The sequence below is a fragment of the Plectropomus leopardus genome, chromosome 23 (assembly GCF_026936395.1).
Source record: "Plectropomus leopardus strain MGB_pleo_1.0 chromosome 23, ASM2693639v1, whole genome shotgun sequence".
In the NCBI taxonomy this organism is placed as follows: domain Eukaryota; kingdom Metazoa; phylum Chordata; class Actinopteri; order Perciformes; family Serranidae; genus Plectropomus; species Plectropomus leopardus.
In genome coordinates, this window is record NC_142198.1 from 3,291,173 (window position 1) to 3,315,732 (window position 24,560).

General features: G+C 38.8%; 2 protein-coding genes across 4 annotated transcripts in view; one reads left to right on the plus strand and one right to left on the minus strand.

Annotated features, from left to right (window-relative positions):
* The window catches only part of peli3 (pellino E3 ubiquitin protein ligase family member 3), a 37,562-nt gene extending 36,312 nt beyond the window's left edge, over positions 1–1,250 (minus strand). The window contains exon 1 of one of the 2 annotated variants that reach the window (XM_042512481.2): positions 907–1,250. The gene's annotated coding sequence lies outside the window, so the exon portion shown is untranslated. The remainder of the gene's footprint in view (positions 1–906) is intronic. The other variant, XM_042512480.2, reaches the window with a different exon arrangement.
* The window catches only part of rce1a (Ras converting CAAX endopeptidase 1a), a 205,418-nt gene that overhangs the window by 41,417 nt on the left and 139,441 nt on the right, over positions 1–24,560 (plus strand). Inside the window, exons 4-11 of one of the 2 annotated variants that reach the window (XM_042512207.2) lie at positions 4,607–4,838; positions 7,254–7,356; positions 8,682–8,765; positions 9,679–9,757; positions 10,206–10,373; positions 11,599–11,670; positions 11,779–11,841; positions 14,932–22,808. In XM_042512207.2, the coding sequence (XP_042368141.2) occupies positions 4,607–4,838; positions 7,254–7,356; positions 8,682–8,765; positions 9,679–9,757; positions 10,206–10,373; positions 11,599–11,670; positions 11,779–11,841; positions 14,932–15,161 (1,031 nt within the window). In that variant the 3' untranslated portion in view covers positions 15,162–22,808. Of the gene's footprint in view, positions 1–4,606; positions 4,839–7,253; positions 7,357–8,681; positions 8,766–9,678; positions 9,758–10,205; positions 10,374–11,598; positions 11,671–11,778; positions 11,842–14,931; positions 22,809–24,560 lie in introns of those variants that run through there. The other variant, XR_015775606.1, reaches the window with a different exon arrangement.

Genomic DNA, 24,560 nt, shown 5'->3' on the forward strand with positions numbered 1-24,560 from the left:
GGGAAATATTGCATGAAACTGTTAATGCGCCAGAAATGCTTCATTTCTGCTCCAGGATGATTCAAACATGGCCTCTATCTCCTCTTATTATTCCTGCTCTGTCTGTGCGGATTGCAGCGGATTGCGTTTTCCCAGGGCCATGCTTGTGTGAATGGTCCTCTACTTTCTGTTTAAGACGTTATGATGTAGTAACCTCTTCGGATTTGGATGTTGACAGAAATGGGGAAAGGAGAAACCTGCATCCATGATAAAAACTGGTATTTCTTCTCCTTTTTTACCAATAAATATCAGATTTTGCCGACATAAACAGACATTTTCCCAGGGCCATGCTGTGTGGATGGTCGTCTGCTCTCTGTTTTTAAGATGTAGTAACCTGATCGAATTTGGCCATTAATAGATGAAGGGAGAAGCAAAATCCACAAAAAAATCTATTTATTCTCCTTTATCCACAATTAAAAATCTAATTTTGCCTACATAAACAAGCCATTGTGTCATTTTTAATGCAGGCTGGGCTTGTACACAGGGGATTCCACCGCACAGACAACACACACTACATGTAGGGAAGACATCAGCACGCACACACACCCTCCTTACGCACAGACACACATTTCCCTATTATACACACACACACAGCAGCAGCAGTGAGGTAAATAATGAAAAGAACAAAATCCTGTTTTGCATCACTTCCAACAGTTTAGCATCACTTACCAATCTATTTACCTCATAAAGATTCACTGGAATAAAGGTGTCAACAATCCCACAAATTAAAAAAAAAGGTGACTTTAGCCTCCATCATGTCCCTAGCAGAGCTGTAACAAGAGGCCAGCTGGCGTCTCGTGCCATCTGCTCTGCTGCTGCTGGAAGAAAGACAGGTGATGGGGAGAATTAAGATAAACAGGCCCGTACCCGCTGATGTTTGCCAATGGAGGTCCGGGACCGGCTCGGATCCGTGCGTAATTCCTCCTCTGGGTGGATGGGTGTGTATATGTGTGTGTGTGTGTGTGTATGGGTGTCAGTCCCCGTACGGCTTGAAGACGGAGGATAGCAGCGAAGATGAGGGAGAAGAAGAAGCGCAGGGCATCAGGAGCGGTAGCATCGCCTCTCCTCCCGTTCACGTTACACCGGAGACTGAGACACGTTCATCGCTGCCGGATATAACAGCAGACAGCCCCGATGTCACGCCTACGTCTCTCTCTCTCTCTCTCTTCCTCTCTCTCGCTTCCTCTCTCTCTCTCTATCTCTCTATCTCTCTCGGGCTCGAGAAACGAAAAAAAAAAATCTTGTCACACGAATATTGTGTTGACTTCACGTGATCCTCGTAAATTCGCGTTTTCTAAATGTGATGCCTTCAAGAACTCATGCAGTGTGCCTAAATGTGCATCACTTAGAGCTTCTTCCTCACAAATTCTCCACCTCCTTTTGGAGAGAAAATGGGACAGTGGCGCCCCTAAAAATGTTTCATGGGGGGGCAGATGGAGACACTGAAAATCTTGGGGTAACGCACTTAACCCTTCGACATCACTTTTCTTGTGCTGCATTCAGATGCATTGGTTTGGTTTCTTATTAAAACATTGAAATGCACTAAATGTCCTGCAAATTGCAAGAAATAAGTAGATTTAGAAAACATTTTTTTAAAGCTAGAGAAACATTTCCAGAGAACTAAATTCATCATTATCATTTATGTAGAGTAATAAAAACAAAATAATTACAGCTTTTTTTCCCTCAGGTCATTTCTCTGCTGTCTCAGGTGTTCAGTGTTTGTTATCTTCTTCTTCAAAAAAAAATCTAATTTTCAGGTAATTTTCTCATACTTCTTTTTGCTATTTTCTAGGTAATTTCTTCTTAGATTCCTTATTGCCCTCTTGACATGTTTTTAAAGAAATCAAGCCAATTCGCTCAGGTTTAAAAGGGTTAAACCATAAATCAGAAATCATATCAGGGTGACCATGAGCCCCCTTTGGAGGTGAGATGGGATATCTTTTCTTTGATTAGGAAAAAAAAAATCAAAGAGAGCACTTTCTAATAAGACACCCTTTATGATAAGGTTATGGTGTAATATGGTTTTTCTAAAGCTAAATATCAAATATTTCATTTTTTTTTAACCCTTTAAATGCCATGTTTTTGTCATGATGCCACTATGATTTTAGAAGAAAAAACACACACAAAAAAATGATTTATTATAAATATACTAAATGCAAAGTTGTTGTTTTTTGTTTGTTTCTTTTTTTACTATCACAGCCTGGGATATGTCAGTGATTAGCAGCAGCATTGATTGTGTCACTGCGCTGAGTGGAAATAGCACGTATTTCCTCCATATGCCAAATATGGTTTGAAAATGATGTCACCAGGTGAAAAATAGTCAAAATGACATAATCCAAGTCAAAAGACCAGAATGACACCCAGAAATAATACAATGCATGTTATGTGCTTTGATGGCTGTAGGTTCAAAAATGTCAGTTTGAATAGGTTTCAATGGATCTTTTTTTTTTTTACCTTAGTCTGAAGGTGACAATTTAGTTTCCACAGTGTATTTTAGACTCATTGTAAGAGCTGAGCTGGAAATTCCAAGATTAAACAAAAATACACAATTAAAGTTTATGTCATATGCATGAAAACAGCCAAAATTAACAACAGATGAAGAGTGAAAGGTGCATTAAACATGCCCTAAGCATTAATAAATGATTTAGTAATGCTTAAAATATAACTGATACAAAATCTGCAGATTTTTTTTCACAGTTTCCAGCTGTGATCCAAAATGAGGATTTTTTTCATTTGTTTTTAGGTTGTTTTTTTTTTGTTTTGCTTGTAATGTGATAGATAACATTAATTTATAAACTTTTATTTTTCCAAATGTAAACCATAACTAAATCTAAAATCTACGGAGATGTTTTAGAAATTCTGCAAACGTAGATTCTACATGGGCCTGCAGAGACCTATCAGTTATAAGTCATTAATCGGAACCACTTCAGGTCTGTGAGGTTGTAGTTGGTGTCAGTTCTTCACCTGCTTTGGGCTGGACAGGCCATATAACTTTATCAGTGTTGGGTATTTTGTTGGCATGGCTCTTGGGGTGGCAGGGTCTGTCAGTCTGTCCAATTATAACTGTCCATTAAAAACCAGAATACCAGAAAACATGGAAAGGATTCAAACATTTATTACTTTGGCGCCATCTGGTGACAATAGTTTTGTACAAACGGATATTATGTGCAATTAATATTATTTCTACGATCATGAGCAAAAAAATTTCACAGAGGCTTACTTAATATTGGATAACATTTAAAATTATCATAGGAACAATTAGTATGCTTTGTATTTGAATGTTCAATATTTTGAAACAGGGATTATAAAAAGTGATCCCAGTCTTTCCTAAAGCCTGCTCCATAGCTGTTTCTGTTCTTTTAAATGGTCTATCTATCCTCTATCCTTAGTGATACGAGTCTGTTTATGTTTACACAGCAGCTCAGTCAGCCAGCTCGTGCAATGGATCATTATGTGAGTGTAGAATATGAGCATGTTGATATGTTGTGTATGTTAAATTGTGGTTGTTTTGACAGTTTTTGTAATCAATGAATTTCCCTCATTGGTTATTTTGCCCGTTTTTATAGATATTTTGTGTATCTTATTGGTTCTTTTGCCCGCTTTTGTAGTCATTTTGTGTCCTATGGTTGTTTTGCTAGTTTTGTAGTCACTTTGTGTCTCTTTGTCGGTCTTTTGCGAGTTTTTATAATCAATTTGTGTCTCTTTGTCGGTCTTTTGCGAGTTTTTATAATCAATTTGTGTCCCTTACTGGTTGTTTTGCCAGTTTTTGTAATTATTTTGTGTCTCTTTTTGGTTATATCTCCAGTTTTGTAGCCATTTTGTGTCTCTTTGTGGCTGTTTTGCCATTTTTTTGGTACATTTTGTGTCACTATGTGGTTGCTTTTGTGGTAGTTTTGTGTCGTTGCACTCACTTCGCATCTGTTTGTCTGCGTTTGTGTCCCTTCATGATAATTTTGAGTGTCCTCGTGGTCAGTGTGTGTTAATTTGAGTGATATCTTGCAGGTGAAGACCGGGATGGGGGGTCATGACACGTTGGGCCCCTGAGCCTGTGCTGGATAGGCGTGTTCAGTTATTCAGCCATTGGTAAACCCACTCTGGATTTAGTTTGTTTTTTTCATTTTCAGTTAGTTTCACTAACACAGGTTATAGTATCATCACAAGATGACAGGATTGATAAAATAACGTAGGGACACATTCAGCCTCAAACGAGCCCTTTTAGTGAATAATGTATAACTAATAAGCTTCTTGTCCATGTAGGAGATTTCAGCAGAGCACTGAAGGTACATGGCAGACCAGACAATGGTTGTGTGTTTATTGGGGGAGAACAAAGCTCGTGGAGCTAACCTAACAAAGGACATGACACGACAAACATTAAGTCCACAAGAGGGCGCTAAAGCAAATATTAATAACTGACAGCTGCCGTAAAACAGCGAAGAAGAAGAATATGATGACGCTGTTATAGCGCGCCACAGAAGCTAGCACTCCTGATAGCACTGTTAGCTCATGTTGTGAAAGGAGAGTATTGACCACTTCAGTCCTCATGTCGGCGGGTGTTTTACTTTGTTAGATGGTCCAGCCACCGTCCCGGTGTCGAGCAGTAGTGAGCTTCAGTGTGACCCGGCAGTCGTCATGGCGGAGGAGGAGGATTTATCAGCGAAGCTTCTGACAGAGGAGATGAAACACAGCAATGGCGGCTTCGTACCTCCGGACGGTTTATGCTGGGTGTCCGTGCTGTCCTGTCTGCTGCTGGCCTGCTCTTACGTCGGCAGTTTGTACGTGTGGAGGAGCGACCTGCCCAGGTGAGCCGGGACACACATGCATACTCTTCAAGCTCGGTATGGTTTACCCGCTCTTTAATGCGCGGTTCTGTTACCCTGTGCTCATTCAGACACGGTTTACCTGCCCAGGACACTCAGTGCTTTAACACCAAACTCACAAACATGACATATGTCACAGAATCACACCTGATAAACATGCTCTTACTGAGCATGTGGTCCTGAGACTGTATGTGAAAGTGACTATAGTGCCTCTACGTGGTCTGTAATGAAGCATGTATCTCTGCTTGGCACTACCATGGCCGTACTAACCTGTTAGGGGGACCTGGGTTCAAAATGGGGCCCCTAATCATAGCTGTTTGTTTTCTTTCAGACTTTTATTCTTTTTTTTCCTTCTGTGTGTTCTTACATGGCTCAGGCATATTTAGAAATTCAACCAAGGAACAGAAAAGCTATGAAGCACTGCACACAAGACATGGCCTGCGGTTTGGGAGGCATGTTCTCTTTAAAAATCACCCAAGATATGTAAAATCACTAAAAAAAAATTGCTAAGGATTTTTATATTTTATTTAAAAAAAAAAACCCTAAACATTTAAGTAAGGAAAAAACTGCTGAAAAAATTAAAAAGAAAAAAAAATCACCAAATTTCTTAAAAGAAAACATGCCTTCCACACCTGAGATTGCCCCTGTTTCACAAGAAGCAATACTGCAAACAAGTCATAAGACAAACGAAAAAAGACAAAACAAAGACAAAAACCATGCAGGATAAACTATATACATATATACTTAAGCAGTATCAAACCAAGGTATCAGACAAAAGTATTTAAAGTTTTACAAATGTCCAGTGTTTACTCAGCTTTTCTATCTTTCAGTCTGTGTAACGTTTGGATATAATGTCTTAGTCCTATTTTCAATTCTTTTGTTTTGTTTTTAGTCCATTTATAGTTCTGAATGTAATATTTCCCATACAAAACAAATGGATTCCAGATAAATTCTTCCTGACTATCAACTACATTTTTATCATACAAAATATTATATCTTTTTTCTTTAATTGAACCCCTGAACCAGTCAATATTTTAAAGAAATGTTCTACTTCTATCCAAAATAATTTTAAGAAAAAGCAGTCACAGAGTAAGTGACAAATACTTTTGATTTCATTATTACAAAAGACATAGTTTTCATTGGTTACATTTGTTATTGTTGGGAAGTGGTAGGTCTGAGGTGACTTTGCAGTTTAAAGTTGATCTTATAGTCATTGGTATTTGCTTAACACACAAAAAAATGTACTCATTTTCATCTCTGGAAACTTTGCTAAGGAACCAAAACTCCTCATTTTGGAACTCCAAATATGATAATATCAAAGAAAAGTCCGTTTGATATTTTAATAACAAGCACTGTCACCAAGAAAATCAAACAAGTGTCCTTTAAAATCATACATTTAATCTATCTGATAATTGCTAAGTGTAGAAATGTGGATGAAAATTGTCTTTTTTTTTTAATAATGAATCTGAAAGTTTTCCCCTCTTATTGTGTGAATGTCTGTGCGTAAAATTATTCTGAATGAAAACGAAGTTGATGGCTGGGGGAAATTTATGTTGCATGTGTTTGTTTTGTATGGGAAATATTACATTCAAAAGGAACCAAAAACACAATAATTTAAAATAGAATTAGGACATTATTAGTATTATATCCAAACATTACACAAACTGAAAGATGGCAAAGTAAGAAAACACTAGACATTTGTAAAACTTTCAACAAAGATTTCTTAGATACTTTGATTTGATACCCATTATGTATACATATATGACTATAGTTGTATATTTTTTTATTTTTTACTTTCTTATATCTTGTGTGCAGTTCTGGAATGCTGGAATGAGAGGCAGGTTTTCTTTTAAAAAAAATGTGCTTTTTTTCAGTTTTTTCATCCTTTAAAATGGTAAAGAAAAAAAACCTAAACAAACAAACAAACAAAAACATCCCAGCCAGCCATTTTTTCCACAAACTTGGTATGGTCGTGAGTCACTTGCTGTCCAATCAGAATGGACCCAGGACCCACATTTGAACCGCGACCCTCCAGTTGGACAACAACCATTGTTACAGAAGGTTGTATGGCAGACTATTCTTGGTTGGAAGCAGTTGCCGGGCAACCAGTAGAGACTCCAGGAAGTCACGGGTCCTTGCCAAGAAATAGTCTAAATTGAACTATTGGGTGGATGGGACATAGCTATGCAAAAATGACTGCGAATGCTCTAAATAATAAGCGAGAGGCCAACAAAAGCCTTAAAATGATGGATTTTTGAATGGGATTTGCTGTAAGATTCTACATTGACGGCAGTCGTATATTTGTTTGCTGTTAGTTTGCTGCTCTGACAGCCGTGGCAGCTTGAGTTATGTCTGCGCTGCTCTGTGCTGGTGGTGACGATGTGATCATTTTCTCAGGGATCATCCAGCTGTGATAAAGAGACGCTTTACGAGTGTGCTCATCGTGTCGGGCCTGTCGCCTCTCTTTGTGTGGGCGTGGAGGGAGTTCACAGGGGTCAGGGTGAGTCCACGTCTCAAACTACACTGACCACAACACCTGAGGGTTCCGTTTATTAACCTTCCGGGCCCACTTTAATCTTACACACACTCGTATGGCTCTGCGCACAAAATGTACTTTTCAAAGATTCTTTGTTTTTGTTATTATCACAGTATAGGATATATCAATGATGAGCAGCAACATCGACTTTTATACATTTTTTTTGTGCACTGTCAAATACACTCATACCGCTCTGCACATAAAATGTCCTTTTCAAAATCAGGCTACAAAAAATATACATTAACATGACTTTCAACTTTCATTGAGTTTATTTTTTAAATGAAAAAACTTTAAAAATGATGATTTTTTTTCAGTAAACTACATACAAAGTAGTTGTTTTTTTTTTGATGACGGTGATGATCACAGTCTGGGATATATCAATGATCAGCAGCAACATTGATTGAGACAGTGCACCAAGTGGTAATAGCATGTATTTTCTCCATATGCCAAATATAGTAAAAGTGATGTCATCGTGTGGAAAATAGTCAAAATGACAAATATCCGAGGCAAAAGCCCGGAATGACACCCAGAAATAATACAATGCATGTTTTTATGTTTTGATGGCTGTGGGATGAAAAATGTCAGTTTGAATGGGGTTCAATGGAGCATTTTTTGCACAGAACAGTATGAATGTAACACTTTTTTGTATGTTTTAGACTTCATGTAAGTGCTATGCTGAAAATTCTAAGATTTCACAGTAATACACCAGCTTGCCAAAATCTACGAGATGGCAAATTCGAAACTTTGAAGTGTTTCAAAACCTGTTCGCTCTACATTTATCATTGTTTTTGTGCAAGCTCCCTTTTCCCCATCCCAAAAACCTACCTCAATAGGTGTCATGCAAATCAAATCAAACTGCTATTGATTTAGTTCTTGTAGGATATGGTGACTGTTTCATATCAATATTAGCTATGTTACCTAATGATGTCAGTCGTATGCTATGCTACAATTAGTTTGTAGAACGTTTTAATGGTTTCATTCATTCAGGGAAGCTTAATCTGCCCGGATTTAGCACCAAAGCATTTAGCATTTTTTAGCACCATGTGACATTTCGAAACCCATCTTGAGCTACGTGCCAAAGCCAGAAGTGACGAAACTTTTCGAAAAAAGTTCGATCTTCTGTGTCGAAATTGCTATCTCTAGTTAAATTGACAGTGCTGTTGTGTTGCGTTGCTGTCAGACACATCAGCTATTGTTATCAGGCTGGCTTTTGACACTGTGTGTGTGTGTGTGTGTGTGTGTGTGTGTGTGTGTGTGTGCGTGTGTGTGTGTGTGTGTGTGTGTGTCAGACTGGCCCATCGTTACTGGCTCTCATGGGGATCCGGTTTGAAGGTCTCATTCCAGCCGTCATCCTTCCTCTGATGCTCACCATGGTAAGAAACTCTCCTTATTAAAGTGCACAAGTCTTTCACTCTGTGAGCGCAGATAGTGTGTGAAATGAGACAGACAGCTGCACACAGGTGTTCTGAAAAGGAAGGAAGTAAGTAAAGCTAGTTTGGCTGATTAGTTCCACTTCTCACACAGTCAGCAGCAGCAGCTGTGACACACAGGTTATAGAGGCAATTAAGGTACTTTATATGATTTACTTTTACCGATGCCAAGTTTCGCAAAACATAAGACTGCTCAGTGACAGTGCTGACTGCTTATTTTACTCATGATAAGACTTGTAGCACATAAAAAGAACACCACATGGACATTTTAACAAGGTTTAAAAGTGGCTTTTCATTTGAGTGGATCTTCAAATGCAGCTCTACTCAGTGGGTATTTATTCACTCATCCACTCATGTTAGCTGCTCTTTACCTCATTCCCACTGCACTAAAAACCCACTAACACTAGCTAATATCTGCTTTTTTTAATGCAAGGGAAAATGTATAATCAGCATTCACAAATGTCTCTGCAGTAGTTATGGGTAGCGCTTACTGATATATTGAATATACTTAAAGCACTGCAGTTTGTTCCATGTGCAATATATAAAATGACTATATTATCAACATCGAGTATAAATTGTCATGCTGTTTTTGTATTAGCCACTAGATTTTCAGTTTTTTGGCTCTCTCCTGCAGCTTTCTGCCTCACACACACACAGACACACACACAGACACAGACACACACACACACACACACACACACACACACACAACAGGGCTTTTGCAGAGCTCCAGACTGTGAATATTTAGTCACATTTTGCAACTGTGGAACACTGCTGCGATTTACAATATTATGAATATATGAATGTGTGTGTGTGTGTGTGTGTGTGTGTGTGTGTGTATGGTTCTGTGCTGCAGGTCCTGTTTCTGGGCCCCCTCATGCAGCTGGCTATGGATTGTCCCTGGAGCTTCATGGATGGGATGCGGGTGGCTTTGGGTGAGACAGCCTATATGCTGGATTTTATTCTGATGTCACAGATTTTAGGGCCATTCCTAATATGGACCAAATCTTTTTCTTCTGTTCTTCTATTGTGTTGTTATGCATTTTTTTTTACACTAATGCTGATTTGTTTGATGTTAAATGTTATTTATCCTTCAGCCTACCGAATGTGAATCCAAGTTATTCCCGTTAAAGAGCTTAATGTCCAGTAAATTTTCCCTGAATAAACAATGGAGACAAAAAAAATATCTGCACAGCGTGATGCTTTTGATGCATGCTAACTTTGAAAGGTTATTGTTGTTTTGGATCCTCAACTCACACAACAGCAGTCATGTCCTTTGTCTAAATGTTGCTGAAAAATCATTGTGACGGTGTAAACGATGTCAGTGAAGTGTAATGGAGGTGAAACAGAGGAGCTGACCTCCTGCTCTCTGTGCTCCTGCAGACCCCTGGTTCTGGACGTTGTGTTTCAGCGACATGCGCTGGCTGAGGAATCAGGTGGTGGCTCCCCTCACAGAGGAGCTGGTGTTCAGGGCCTGCATGTTGCCCATGCTGGTTCCCTGTGCTGGTCCACTCACTGCCATCTTCACCTGCCCCCTCTTCTTTGGAGTTGGTGAGTTTTGCCACACTGTCACACTTTATATCCAGGTATCCACTATAAAAATCTATGAGTTATTATACAGTGATCATGATGCGTCTATTTTCTATAACAAAATTAAAGGCCGTACCAGTTGTTTTTTTTTTTTTTCAATTTGATTACTTTTTTATTTTTTTATTTTTATCGACCATTTTTAATGTGTATGCTGTATAGTTTTAGATCTTAAGATGTATTTTTTCCCTCCATTCCAAGCCTCCTGGTCTGGTTTTGTGCTGTATGTTTTCATTTTATTCACAAAAAATCACTTAATTAAATTAAATAATTAAAAATTAAAAAAAGGGAATATATATATATATATATGTGTATATATATATATATATATATATATATATATATATATATATATATATATATTTTTTTTTTTTTTACATTTTTATCAACCATTTTTAAACCCTTGATGTACAGTTTTAGATCTTAAGATGTATTTTTCCCTCCCTTCCACCTTCCTCCTGGCCTTGTTTTGTGCAGTATGTTTCCATGTTATTCACAAAAAAACCCTTTTTTTTTAAAATTGATATTTTTTGCCCATTTATATACAATAACAAAAAATTAACCATACAGTTATAAAATTGTTTTTATGTATTAAAATGATTCAGTCAGTCAGTCATTTTCGGTAACCGCTTGTCCTCGTAAGGATCGCGGGGGGGGGCTGGAGCCATTCCAAGCTGTCATCGGGCAGAAGTCGGGGTTCACCCTGGACAGGTCCCCAGACTATCGCAGGGCCGACACATATAGACAGATAACCATACACGCTCACAGTCACACCTAAGGGCAATCTAGAGTCACCAATCAACCTGAGCTGCATGTCTTTCGACTGTGGGAGGGCGCCCATGGACTGAACCCCGTTCCAATCGGGTTTCGAACCAGGGACTCTCTTGCTGTGAGGCAACATTGCTAACCACGATGCCACCGTGCCGCCCCCTATTAAAAATTAAGGGCTGAATTAGGCTGAATCTTGGCGTTATTGTGCCTACCTTAAATACTTAAAGCATTGTCCTAACTCCACCCAAAATAACTGTGAAATCAACTAAACAAAGGGAAGTCTAATGAAGAAACACAACATCACAAGTCAGAAGCAAATAAACAAAACATAGAAGGAAAGATGGATGTAAATCCTAACATTTGGTGCGCGGGTGGTTATATTTTCTGCATTTCTTCAGTGTTCTTGTTTCTCCTCCAGCTCACTTCCACCATGTGATCGAGCTGCTGAGGTTCAGACAGGGGACGCTGTCGGGGATTTTCCTCTCTGCAGGTGAGAACTCGTGTTCAAGTCATCAGTGCATTCATTGTGACACTGTCAGCTGGGGACACTCTGGCAGAAAGAAGCTGATGATGAACCGTGTTTCTCTGGTTTAAACAGTGTTCCAGTTCTCCTACACAGCAGTTTTCGGGGCCTACACTGCCTTCATCTTCATCAGAACAGGTAAGCAGCCTTTCGTTTACAGCGTACCTTTTGACGCTAAAGTGAGGAAGTTTGCTACGGCTGCTGGGTGGAGCTTCATTTGGCTTGACGGTATCCAACATGGTCACAAAGTTTCTCATTTTACAGTTAAACAGTGTACTAAAATAGAGAATATTTGAGTAGAGAAACAGGCAATGGAGGAACAGAATCTGGATTCAGATTGATCAGAGCTGCAGAGTTTGACAGTTTAACCGCAGCTCATGTGCAGTGATTGACATGATTGACAGCTGAGTTGGAGACTCTTTCGCTTGTAATTGATCACGTGATGAATTTTTGTTAATGTCATTTAAATCACTATGAGCAGGCAGAGGAGTATGGTCTTTTCACAGGTTATTTGTCTAATTTGTCAGGATATAGCAGTAGTTTCAGCAAATATGAAAAAAGTTATATTTATAAGCGTCACCATCTACAGCATTGAGCACAGCATCTTGGCCTGCTAGTTGTTTCTGGACGCGGATATCAATCAATACCAAAAAAATGAGATGTTTCCTAAACTGATGAAATACCTAAGAATTTGTTCTCATGAGGGAAGAAAATCTTCTTCTTCAACAACATGTACACTATTTTGGGACAAAAGGTATTGTAGCAACCCTTGAGTATAGGTCAAATGACTTTCTCTATAAACTCTTAATCGTATAATACTCATGATGGTACTTTATTAAGCAGACAATCATATGTGCTCTGCATTCAGTAGTAAATGCCTTAAATAAAAATGGTGTCCAGTAGACCAAATCTATGGTTACAACCAGTCTGTATTGAACTAATTCTACATTAATTAGGAACTGTTTACACGGCAACTGTTCTTGCATGAAATGTAAAAGCTTTGTTGCAGTTTGACCTTTTGTTAACACGACAACGGCGTTTTGTGGGCCTGAAAACTCAAAATACAACCCCTTCTGTCACCGTGTAAACTTCGTGCATGCACCTGGTGTTCTTCTATGGTGTGCCATTACGAAGTTACACCGCCAACTAATAGCCTGCCATGCATACAGAGTTTTCGGTTGTTTTTGCCTATCTGTACACAAGCATTGTTTTTACAATGTTATCATATGAACACAGATTTTTTTTAAAATCCAAAGGAAAGACTTCTCCATTTTTAGTAGGGCTGTTCTCTTCTAAATGTGGCCTTAGGCTCACGGTATAGACAGTTTGTGCAGACACAGAAAAAGTCATGCACGATATGTATGGAATGGTTCGGATGAATCCATCATTCCAATCTCCTCCCACGGTATAGTGGTTATCTCGAGTACAATGTTGGGCTTGTTCTAAAAAAGTGGTTTGAAACATCAGACCAGACCAGTGAATCAAGCTTCACCACCAGGTGTCGCACTTGACTCAGTAGCTCCTGACTGGAGCTTAATGAGACTCAGCTCTGTTACTACCTCCACTGCCTCCCCCCATTCAGTGTTTGTGTGCTTCATTCTGCAGAACAGTGCAACATTCAAATCTTCAACAGATTTTAGTTTCCTCATCTCGTCACCTCAAAAAACACATTCACTTTTTAGTAAACAAACATAACTTGCACAATGCAGGTCTCCCCCATGTAGTATATTGAAAATAATTAATTTTTGTGTTACATCTATAAACATAGTGGCATCAAAACAAAAACTTGACATCATCGACACATCATAGCCTGTGATAATTATTTAAAAAATCTCCTTTAAATGTATCATATTGAAAATAATTAATTAATTATTAAATTAATGAGTATTTGATATTCATGAATAGGACTGATGTTGGTTAAAACTTAAGCTGATGAAAGTAGAAAATATTATTAATATTTAATATTTTTTAGAGCTTGATTTTGAAAAGCGCATTTTGTGTTGTGAGTGTGTGTAATATTAAAGCCGGGCCCTAAGGGTTAATGATGTTGTCATAATGCTTATTACTGATGCAATACAAGTTGTATTTAGCGCTGTGACAGCTACTTTTGGATTTTCCAGAATGTGTCATAATGACCAATGCTTATTACATCCATACATGTGAACGCTGTCGCATTGTTTGAAACGTTTATAATTCTCCACATAATTTCTTGTTTTGTTAATATTATGTTAATATTGCTGATGGCTCAGTATCACAATGGTGGCTATGCATTTGACCCTTTGATTGCCATAATAGGCAACGAGGACTTGTGTTCACTTCCTAGATTCTCAGGTTAAAGAGCCAAGTGATTGGTTACATAGCCAGGGATTCTCCTGATGGCTTATGGGTCTTGTAGTCAATGCCACTTAGGCGCTCCATACGAGAACTGAACTCCTGACAGGTACCGTAGACTATTAGAAATTAACAGAAATGATAAACAATGGCTCCTCTGTTGTCTTAAAAGAAAAAAAGCCTTTCTAATCAAGTTTTCTAGAAGAGTTTGCTCACTTAGAACAAATTGGGTTGATTTCTTTAAAAAAACATGGGGAAAAAAGGCAATGAGTAAAAATGGTACTAAATGTTTTCCATTGAGTTACATCAGTTTAAACTCACTGAAACATGTTCACCTGACTATTTTCTTTAAAAAAGACGCTGTAGATGACTAGAACTTGGAGGTGTTAGCTGAAAGAAATGAACGGAATTAGCAAGGAATCTGGAAAAACTACATGAACGTTACCTGAAAATTAGTTTAAAATGATAAACATGATAAAGAAAGTAAAATAAAACACAGAAATGTGTTAATTTTAAAAATCAGAAAATTCTAAAAATTTTGTAACATCATTTTTAATATGTAATTTAGACAATATTGAATGTTGTTTTTTGCATGATTTCCTTTTCTTTATCCCCTAGACATTTTCTCCTTGGTTAAAAAAAACCAAACAATTTTAAATCTAATTTCTTGCAATTTGTGAAACATTTAGTCACATTTTACTCATTGGTTTTTTCACATCAGTTTGCTCATGGTTCAAACGTTTAAATATTTGTAAAAGGTGTCTGAAAGCTGCACAAGGAAAGTGATGTCGCCCCAGATTTTAAAGGGTGAAATACAATTTAAAACCGTCACTCGAAGAGCCAGAAGAACAGAAAAAACGTAAATCAACTCTGCTCTGGTGTGAATGTGTGTTTCAGGTCACCTGATGGGTCCGGTGCTCTGCCACTCCTTCTGTAACTACATGGGTTTTCCTGCTATCAGCACAGCGATGGAGCACCCTCACCGTTTCACCGTCCTCTCCTCCTACCTGATGGGGGTTCTTCTCTTCCTCCTTTTCCTCTTTCCCTTTACCGATCCCTCCTTCTATGGTCTCCCCACACCGGTGTGCACCCTTACCTCCTCCCCCAGCTCCCTTTGCCTCTCTTGATCCCTTCCTCCCCACTCTTTTCTCTTCTGTTGTCACATCACCTTCCACTGGTGAAGCAGTCGAGGGTTGTTTTTTTTTTTTTTTTTTCCAAGTTACAGTTCAGGTCAGGTCCAGTTTGGACCGACAGCGCTAACAGCCATGTAGACTTTGTTGCCATTGAGAGGTGGGAAATCGGTAGCCATTTTCTGTGGTGTGTGGACCCTTGATATGTCAATGCATTCACGTGACATATTTCAGCTAATCAGCAGCAGTTCTTTGCTGACTCAGATTGGATAGGTGGGGGTCCATGTTGCTGGGAATGAACTAAGATCGTCCTGTTCGAGGATGGCATCTGTTATCTTTGGCCTTTGCTGCCAAACTGATCCTGGTTTATCACTGAAGGACAGTTTCTCCAGAGATCCTCTCACACTGATAGACCTCGTCAGTTTAGGATGAAGCATCAGAATGTACCTTTTTGGTGTACTCATTTTCCTCTCAGCCTGCCTCCTCTTTCCAACGATAATTCTGGTTCATGCAACTTAGGTCTTATTTTTCGTAATTTTGGAGGCCAGTAAGAATACAAGGTTATTGCACAGATTTGGGCACAAATTGACATCAAAAAGAAGTCTGGAGGAACAGCAAATTTCATAAGCCAATTATTACCCAATTGTGACCATCAACACAATTCCTGGTTAACTATAAATTGCTATTCTTGTAGTAGTTGTACATATTCATTTGTACTACAGCAGCTACGTGTTTTCAGAACTGAGTCAGTCCTTCCAGGATTTCACAATGTTGCAATCACAACATTTAATGCAGATATGGCAAATCCTTATGAATTCTGCATGACCTTGCAATTTTGTCCAATCACTGCAATTTTAACCATATAAAACGGGTAAAAACTTATTTTAACATATTTATTGTTATCTGATTTCATTGTAGAATTGTGCGCAGCGTGTTGATTCACTCATCCCTCCTTTTCTCGCTCTGTTTTTATCATGAGACTACAGTTACCTGTGTGACAGAGTCACACACACAATGACAGGTATAACTTTTAGCACCACACGGCTAACGTTACCCAACTTATATTTAAGGATTTAATGAGTCTAGCCCTTTTTGCGTCAGTGGGGTGGGTCTGTTCAACTGCTCTGAGTTGGATGTTAGCTGCCTTTTCTGTGTTAGCTTTTGGGCGGTATGTAATATTTCATACCTTCCTGAAAAGAGAATGTAATATTCTCACAGCAATTTTCCATGTTAAACAAAGAAATACAACTATACGCCTTTTGAATTCAACGTTCTCTCGGTCACAGAAGACTGAAAAGGCTTAATTGCCCTGTTAACTCTAAAACTCTAAAACATTTTTAAAAAAATCATAAAACACTATATTCAAACTGACAGAAACAAAATAAAACTCACCCAAGCTGTCTCGGTTTATCTTGCTAGTTATCTATTTAATAAGTCCACTGTTCGAACAACCACCAGCTCCGATTTGGTCCAAATTAATTCTTAATTTGCCATGTTTGATGTTAAAAACATGCTGTTATTACCTAAACAGTCTCTTTCTACTGTTGCTGGCCCCCCATCTGTTCTCTCACCACCACTAGGTGCCACAGTGTCTTTGAGCTTAGCTGCCTGTTCCACCAGTAGAGACAGACTGAGTTCTGGTGGTGCATGCTATGCAATACATACAATGAGTTTAATAAAAAGAGGAGCTCCTGTATTTATGACAGGAATGAAAAACATACCTTCAGGATTACTAAATACCCTGGTATACTGTGATACTGCCCAAGGGTGGTTCAGGTATGGATTTTAGACTTGGTAGTACTTGTTTGGTTCAGTTGAATCTACAGGAAGCGAGTATAGTCCCGGTTTGGCCCACAGTTGAAATAAACCAGAATTATCCATTAATGCTGTTGAGCATCTCTTGAGCGACACAGGGAAGTCATTGGGGTGCTCTTTTGAAGAAACAGTTTTTCCAGTGAACATAGTGAGAGTCAAAACCCTCACTAAAACCTCAACGCTGCATAGAGGCTCATAGAGATCTTTACCTCTCCAGATTTAGATCCATGATTGTTCAGTGTAGCTGCACTGGAGAACAGGGATATTGGGGTGAAGTTGGAATAGGATGTAAGAACCAGAAATGCAGTCTACATCATCTTTACTTGTTTTTTATGTTCCGGTCTTGTTTAAAACGATAACATTTCATCAGACTTCCTAGTTTGAGATCAGACATGAGGACTTTGCTGTTATAGAGACGCATTCAACTAGAAGCGCTCAGTGTTTTGTACCTTATATTACTGGTTATTTATTTACTTCTGCATGTTTCAGTGCTAATAGTCATTGTTTTGTGAAGGTGGGTGATGGGATAGTCTAGGGGGTTTACTGATCATAATGGCTGAATTATACTCGGGGTAAAGACAAACTGGTTGCAAACTCTGAATCTGTGTAGCCTGAAGCGTCTGCATTAGTGTCCTTACACAGAGTATGTTTTTATCTGTTATAGCTGGAGATTTTTCTGTTCTTGCGGGGATCTTTCCTTTGACTTTCTAAACGAGCCTCGTAGCCTTGTTGTCATATGCTGATTGCTTATTGTTTTTCCATTTTGAGCATCTTGCCCACAGAAGCTTACAGCCTCTAAACCAGTTACTGTTAAATGGGTCTCCATGATTATTTTAGGCTGTCTCTTAGCCAGTATATCTGTAGATGTAAAAGGTGTGGTTGTGCGGACTCCTCCCAATCTCTCTCTTTACCTATATATGGCCTTTAATCAAAGGTAGCGTGAGATTCAGACACTCAGGTGTCGTTAAGTAGAGAAAGAATGCTCAGACCAGAGTTGGAAATTAACTTTTTTGTCCACCTGCCTTTGTGGCTAGTGAATTCGAAAAACCAACCAATTACTCAGTAGGTTACCATTGTTTTGTTGGCTGGTGAGTGAAACAAATCTAGCAGCCACTTGCATATTTTACTAGCATTTAGCTGGTGGCTGTTGCTAATTTCCAACCCTGGCTCTGACCACTAAACGGCATACTGCAGCTACTGTATTCACAATACAGAGCCAGGAAAGATCAGTGCATTCTCACATGTACACAGATTTAATACAAAAAATTAAGATAAAAATACCATCACATGACTTTCACTGTTAAGGGAAACTCATTTGTTATAATAGTTTTGGCCTTCAGTTCTTATAACTGTTCCTCACTAACACAGATAGCTACAGAGTCTGATAGAACTATAATAGGCTTGGGCAGTATGTAATATTTCATACCTTCATAGCTTCCTTTTCACCGGGGTATGTGGTATATTTGATGGTATAAGTGATGGCAATTGCGCTACTTACTTTCAGCTTTGCAGACTCTTATTAAAAAGAGAAATACAACTGTACACCTTTTAAATTCAAATCTCTCTTGGTCACAGAAGCCTGAAAAGGCCTTATTGCCTTGTTAACTCATCTTAAAACCCATTTCATTCAAACTTGACAGAAACAAAATAGAACTCTCCCAAACCTTCTCGTTAGTACATCCACTGCTCCAACAATAGCCAGTTCCAGTTTGGTCAAAACAAATCCTGAATTCACCAAGTCAGATGTTAAAAACATGCTGTTATGCCCCATGGTCTCTCTCTGCTGTTGCTGGCTGCCAGCTGTTTACAGTCCTGTATCTTCTCCTTCCACCACTAGATGTTGCTGTGTCTTATAGCTCAGCTGCCTATTCCACCAGTAGAGACAGGAGACTGAGCTTTGGTGGTGCATGCTGTGCACTACATACAATAAATGTAATAGAAAAAGGAGCACCTGTATTTATGACAGGAATGAAAAAACATACCATCAGAATTTCTTAATACCCTGGTATATTGAAATACTGTGATACTGCCCAAGCCTAATCACTGACTTTTTTTTTCTCTAAAAGTGTTATTTCACTTTACTTTATAGAGTGAATGGCACAACTAACTTGTGTCCTTGCTGCGAAACAACCAAACTGTAAAACTAGACGATTGTTTTCTTCATGGGACCACATAGTTCGACTCATTAACCTCTCACTCTGAGGGGCATAGCACCAAATTTTCGGCCTTATGCATAAGCAGTCTCTGTGGGCCCCCTGCCCTTTTTCTCTTGATTCATGTCTCGTTCACGCACCTTTAGAATTTTTTTCCTTTTTTTTTTTTTTCTTTTTTAAAGGTCTGTTTGCTTTCTTTCCCTTTTCTTTGTTTCTTGGGAATGGATATGTGCAGCATAATCAGTCACCCACTTGGCTCTAGCTACATTTTGAGACAAATCCAAGTGCAGGGGTGGACCAGACCATGTTATGAATTTGAGGTGAGGGGGGGCTCAAAGAGCTTTCATTATTTTAAAAACAAAATAAAGTCTTTCAACAAATTTATTCAGCCAGTTTTAATTTATTTATGCCACTGATTATTTTGGAATAAAAATGTGCACAGAAGACCAATTTTTTCATTCCAGGCTTTTTGAGGGAAATTTGATTTTGATTTTGGGGTAATTAGCCCCCCCCCCCACTACCAACAACGATGCCCCTGCACTCTTCACTAGCTGAGGTTATTTGTAGCTGGCAGGAGGGTATATGAGGTGCTTGTGAGAGTGATGGAAAGATTTCAAAATGGCAAAACCACTCTGTAAGCTATACTTATACTGTGAAAAAGAAGTGGACTGTTTTGGGTCTTGAGCAATAAATCCCACGTGCGGGAATATTTATGGATCCATTTTATGTGACTGAGCGAGTAAAGCAGCATATTCTCTGGATGAAACAGAGCTGTCTATGTATATTTATTATTTTGGCAGATTGCAAACCCCTGGCAGGTTGTGAATTTGTGAACTTTGATAAGTAGACGTGTTGTGACTTGAAGCTGCCAGCAGAGGGCGTCATAGCGCCATGTCAGAGTCAGAGCTGCAGTGGACTCACTGAGAGGGTGACTCTCTATCCTGTTTCTCAGCTGGTCTGACATCAGTCATCCGTCACTGGAAAACCAATTCACGCTAACTTATTTTAACTTTAGCTTCTGCACAATTACGCCCCACTAGAGGAGATTGATATGGAGAGGAGGGACTCTGTGGTGTGAGACTGACCCCCTCTGGATTCCTGTTGGAAAGTGATTTTGCCTCCCACAGTGTGCGTCTCACTGCTCAGCTGTAGGTTTGTTTTCTTATTCCACAGCCATGCTTTACAAAAAAGTTCTTGCCCTAAGATTGAATTTTATTCAAGTATTAATGGATAAAGAGCTGGAAGTCCAGTCTGGGTTTTATTGGAGAGTTTTCTGACCCTGTTTTTACATGAATTCCCAGGACCCCCCGAGAGTGTCAATAACTCAATAGGTAAATCTGAGGTACTATAGGGTACCCTAGGAATGATTCCTAAAACCCAGAAATCAGTTAGCATTTTAGCACCTTCAGTTCCCTCATCTCAAAGTCGATGGTTTTTTTGGATGAGTTTTTGCTGAAATGCCCCAAGTAAGGTCTGTGGTTAACTCTAGCTTAGGTGACTTTTATTTTTGTTCTAAGACATAAAATTTGTCAGAAATTTGAAGCTTTTATGTGTCTTAAAAAGGAGGATGCTAACAGGAGGCTAAATGAGACAACATAACATGATCATGCCATACCACACTGAACCCTGCTTTACAGCCTCGTAGCTGCGGCAACGTGACTGTAGTGTAGTCCATTTTAGACAAACATGAGCTTTTTACCTCTAGCGATTGCATTTAGGTTTCAAAAATCCTAAAAGGTGGGGCTCATTTGTGAAGATAATGTTGCTTAACAAAATGTTTAAGTATCATAAATGTTTGTTTACCACAGATCTAATTTTCTGCAAAAATTTCTGCATCCAAAATCCAATGGAAAAATCCCATGGGCTATTTGAAGAGGGGACCAGGGTGATGTTAGCTTCTGGGTTGGCCTACAGAAAAACATCATCCCTGGGGTACTCTATATCTTTGCGAATGTGCCATGTGGTGGCACCATACCATTATTCCAAAGCCCCATTAGTCCGAAACAATGTTTCATTTCTCTGACAGAAAACAAGCGGCCAGTACTCCAAACTCTCAGCAGTTAGTTTCAGTTTCTCAGCAGCATTTAAGCCTCCTTGGGTGTTTTATCACCCAAGTTAGGATGTTTCCTGGTGGTGTATGAGCCACTGATTGCGTTTGTTTTAACTACTGTTTGCAGCATTTCCCAGCTGCGTTCATGCCATTGATCTCGATCGGTTGAATCTTGTCAGCATTTCTCAACAGTGTGTAAGCCACCGATCCCATTTGTTTTTACTGACCCTTCATGGGGATTCCTGGCAACATTTGAGCCGACGCCGGTTTTAACTGACCCTCTACAGCATTTCACAACGGCGTTTGAGCTGTGTAACGTTGGTGTTTCAAACCAAAATATGATAATACCCTAACCATATCCAAGTATATTTTGTGACTAAACCTAACCAAACATCCACCAACGTTTTAATTAATGTAGCATAAAGAGGTTTACAAAAACATTAAATGGCAACATTTTTCTGGCGATTTGATTGTCTAACTTTAGGGAGCGTGTCTTTTTGAGAAAGTGGACTTGGAAACAATGGGAGAAATGGGCTTCCAGTCCAATAGGATGTTTTTCTAACTAATGGGGCTTCAGAATTTTTGGGCCATCCAAATAATGGGCAGTCCTTATTAAGAGACCAAACTAATGCAGAACCAAGGTTCTCCAACTTATGTCTATGTGCTGTTATTTCTCTTTAGAACACTATTTTCTAAAGGGAGGCATTCACCTGCAGACATAACATAAAACATTTGTCCCACTCCTGCTAAGAATTTGAAGATTGACCCTCTAGATGGAATCACCTGTTGCTCGCCATTCAGCACTTTCAATTTCCTATCGTCCCGCAGTCAGAAAAGGCACGCAGCAGGGTCGCCCTCTGTCCCTTTTGCTTATTGTTCAATCCATTGAGCCTTTTTTTCAAGCTTTCTCTCAATCAGCCAATCCAAACATCTTATTGAGTTTCAGTTAAAGAGGTGCAGCTCTGTTTTCTTTCTGGCAAACTCAGTGGAGATGTGCTCAGTAACTCTCCAGATATGACAAACAGGCTGTCACGGAGAATACCTTTAATACTCAGAATACTTTTGTCTTTGTCTGATACCAAGCTTTTCGGTTTCCTGTCACTGCCTCAACCTCACACACAACCCGAGTTTTTCCTTCACTGCTGTAAAAAGAAAAACACTTGATGTTTCCTTCCCAATGTGTGTCCTCAGCCAACAACAACACATCAGTATTTGCTGTCGGAGATGGTGAAGCTGTATTAATATGCAGAGAGCAGCATCGACAGAGACTGCAGAGTCTATTTTTGCTGAGCTTTAGCAGCTCCCTTATTTTAATACACGACACCCAGAGGAAGAATCATTTCAAATTTTTCCAAACTTGTGAAAAAACGACTTGCGAGTCAGCTGGTGAGACCGAACTCCACAGATGTTTATATTGAGCACTATCTTTTGTAATCAGATCTATTTTGGCGAAAGGAACAGATTGTACAGATATGTGCATGTATTTTATGCTCACTGGGTCACTCTTGTTGTACAATTCGAGTTAGAGACGACAGAGCCGTGTTTTAGTATGACAATCTTTTACAGAAATTTTGGAATCACTGCAAAATATCTATTTGTAAATAAAAAATGTCTTTTTATACATTGCTCAGAGTTTGTGCTGTTACTGATGCCTTTTACATTCATGTCTGTCCAGATGCTGCAGGGTGTATTTTATAATATTATGAATTTTTGGATGCACTGCTTAATTTTTGTCATAGATAGGATTGAAGGATTGAAAGATGATATATTCTGAAGAAATGTGTCATGACAGGGAAACATTCAAATAGAGCAACAGTATTGTTTTTGAATTAAGAAGCTTTTAGAGTGAAACTCTTCCATTCTTGCTTAATATACAGCTTCAATTGCTCAGCAGGAATGTATAGTAAAAAAATGTAAATGCATAGTAAAAAAAAAGCAATATATACTGCTACGAGTTTTACATTGGACACAACACATTAGTCTTTACCTTGATAACATTTCAGTATCGAGTCCAAGGTCTTATCCAGCACACCTCCTCTGTCTTCATTATGAAATCTCTCCACATGTAATGTGTTTGCCATTTCTCTCAACCACAAATCAGATACACACTCCATTTTCCCCACACAAGATGATTCACTGTTTTGCATCCACCATTCCAAACAAAACAGTTTTTTTCATATTTACTGGCAAAGGTAAGGAGCTCGTCCAAGTCTTAGTGCTTTCCAAAAGTCCTCAGAGAAACAATAAAAGAAGCTTTTCCAGTGTATATCAAGTTTACTGTATTACCAGAGACTGCTTGACATTGACCCATCTTCCATCCCAGACCTTATCTTTTAATTATACATTCATCTTGTTTGCCCACACCTCTTTAACCCTTCGAAACCTGAAATGACATTAATTTTTTTTGCTGCTTTCGGAGGCCTTTCACAAGAATTGTAACCTGGAAAAATTGGGGGGAAAAAGCAATGAGCAGTTGGCTAAGAAATGTAACAGGAACTGCAAAAAAAAAAAAATAGTAGATTTAGAAAATCATTTCAAAAAAGCTAGGGAAAAAAGCTAATGAAAAAACATTTATCATATTTAACATTATGTTGCAGAATTTTTAGAAATGTGTTTGAAGTTGCTCATTTCGCCAACGTCATGTTTAAGCTGTACAAGTTTCAACTAACTAACTAAAAATGTTTATTGGTGGGAAAAGCGAGTTATTAAAGTGAAACAGGAGCGCCCTCTTCCTTGAGTCTTTCATCTACGATACCATAACCAGACGTTTGTGAGGTATGTTGTCACTTGCTGTTACTTAAATATTTATCTGCAATGCGAAAATATACTCAAACAAGTAGAGACATTTATTTTTTTCTTCTTTTGCACAAATATTGGATTTTTTGCTGATATCTGATATGTTGATATATAACATGTCATAATATCTCAGATCTTTTCATGTCTCTTGGTGGTCGTTTTGAGTCTCCTGGCTGGTACGAGTTAATTTGACATTTTGCAAGTAATAAGGCGCTAGAAGGCAAATGATTGACCAGATCATCAAAATTTCATGGCTTGATAAGTAACTTGTTTGACCTAAACAATGACTTGCTTTATTTATGGTAGTAATTCAACTTTGCTTGCTTGATTCTCACCACAGTAACTGAGGACTTCTTTAGACTTGAAGGTTGAGACTTGTGACTTGATAGTGACTTGCACATGTGGGACTTTCCACCTCAGTGAGCCAGTCTGAATGGACACAATCGTAAGACCCAAGGTTGAAAAATGCTGTAAATGTATCCCATGAAAACAATAAGGTACATCCCTCCATCATCTCTCATCTGAAATTCTCTATTCTCGCTTCCTGCTTCCCCCTTTCCATGTATTCCTTCATGTTTTCGA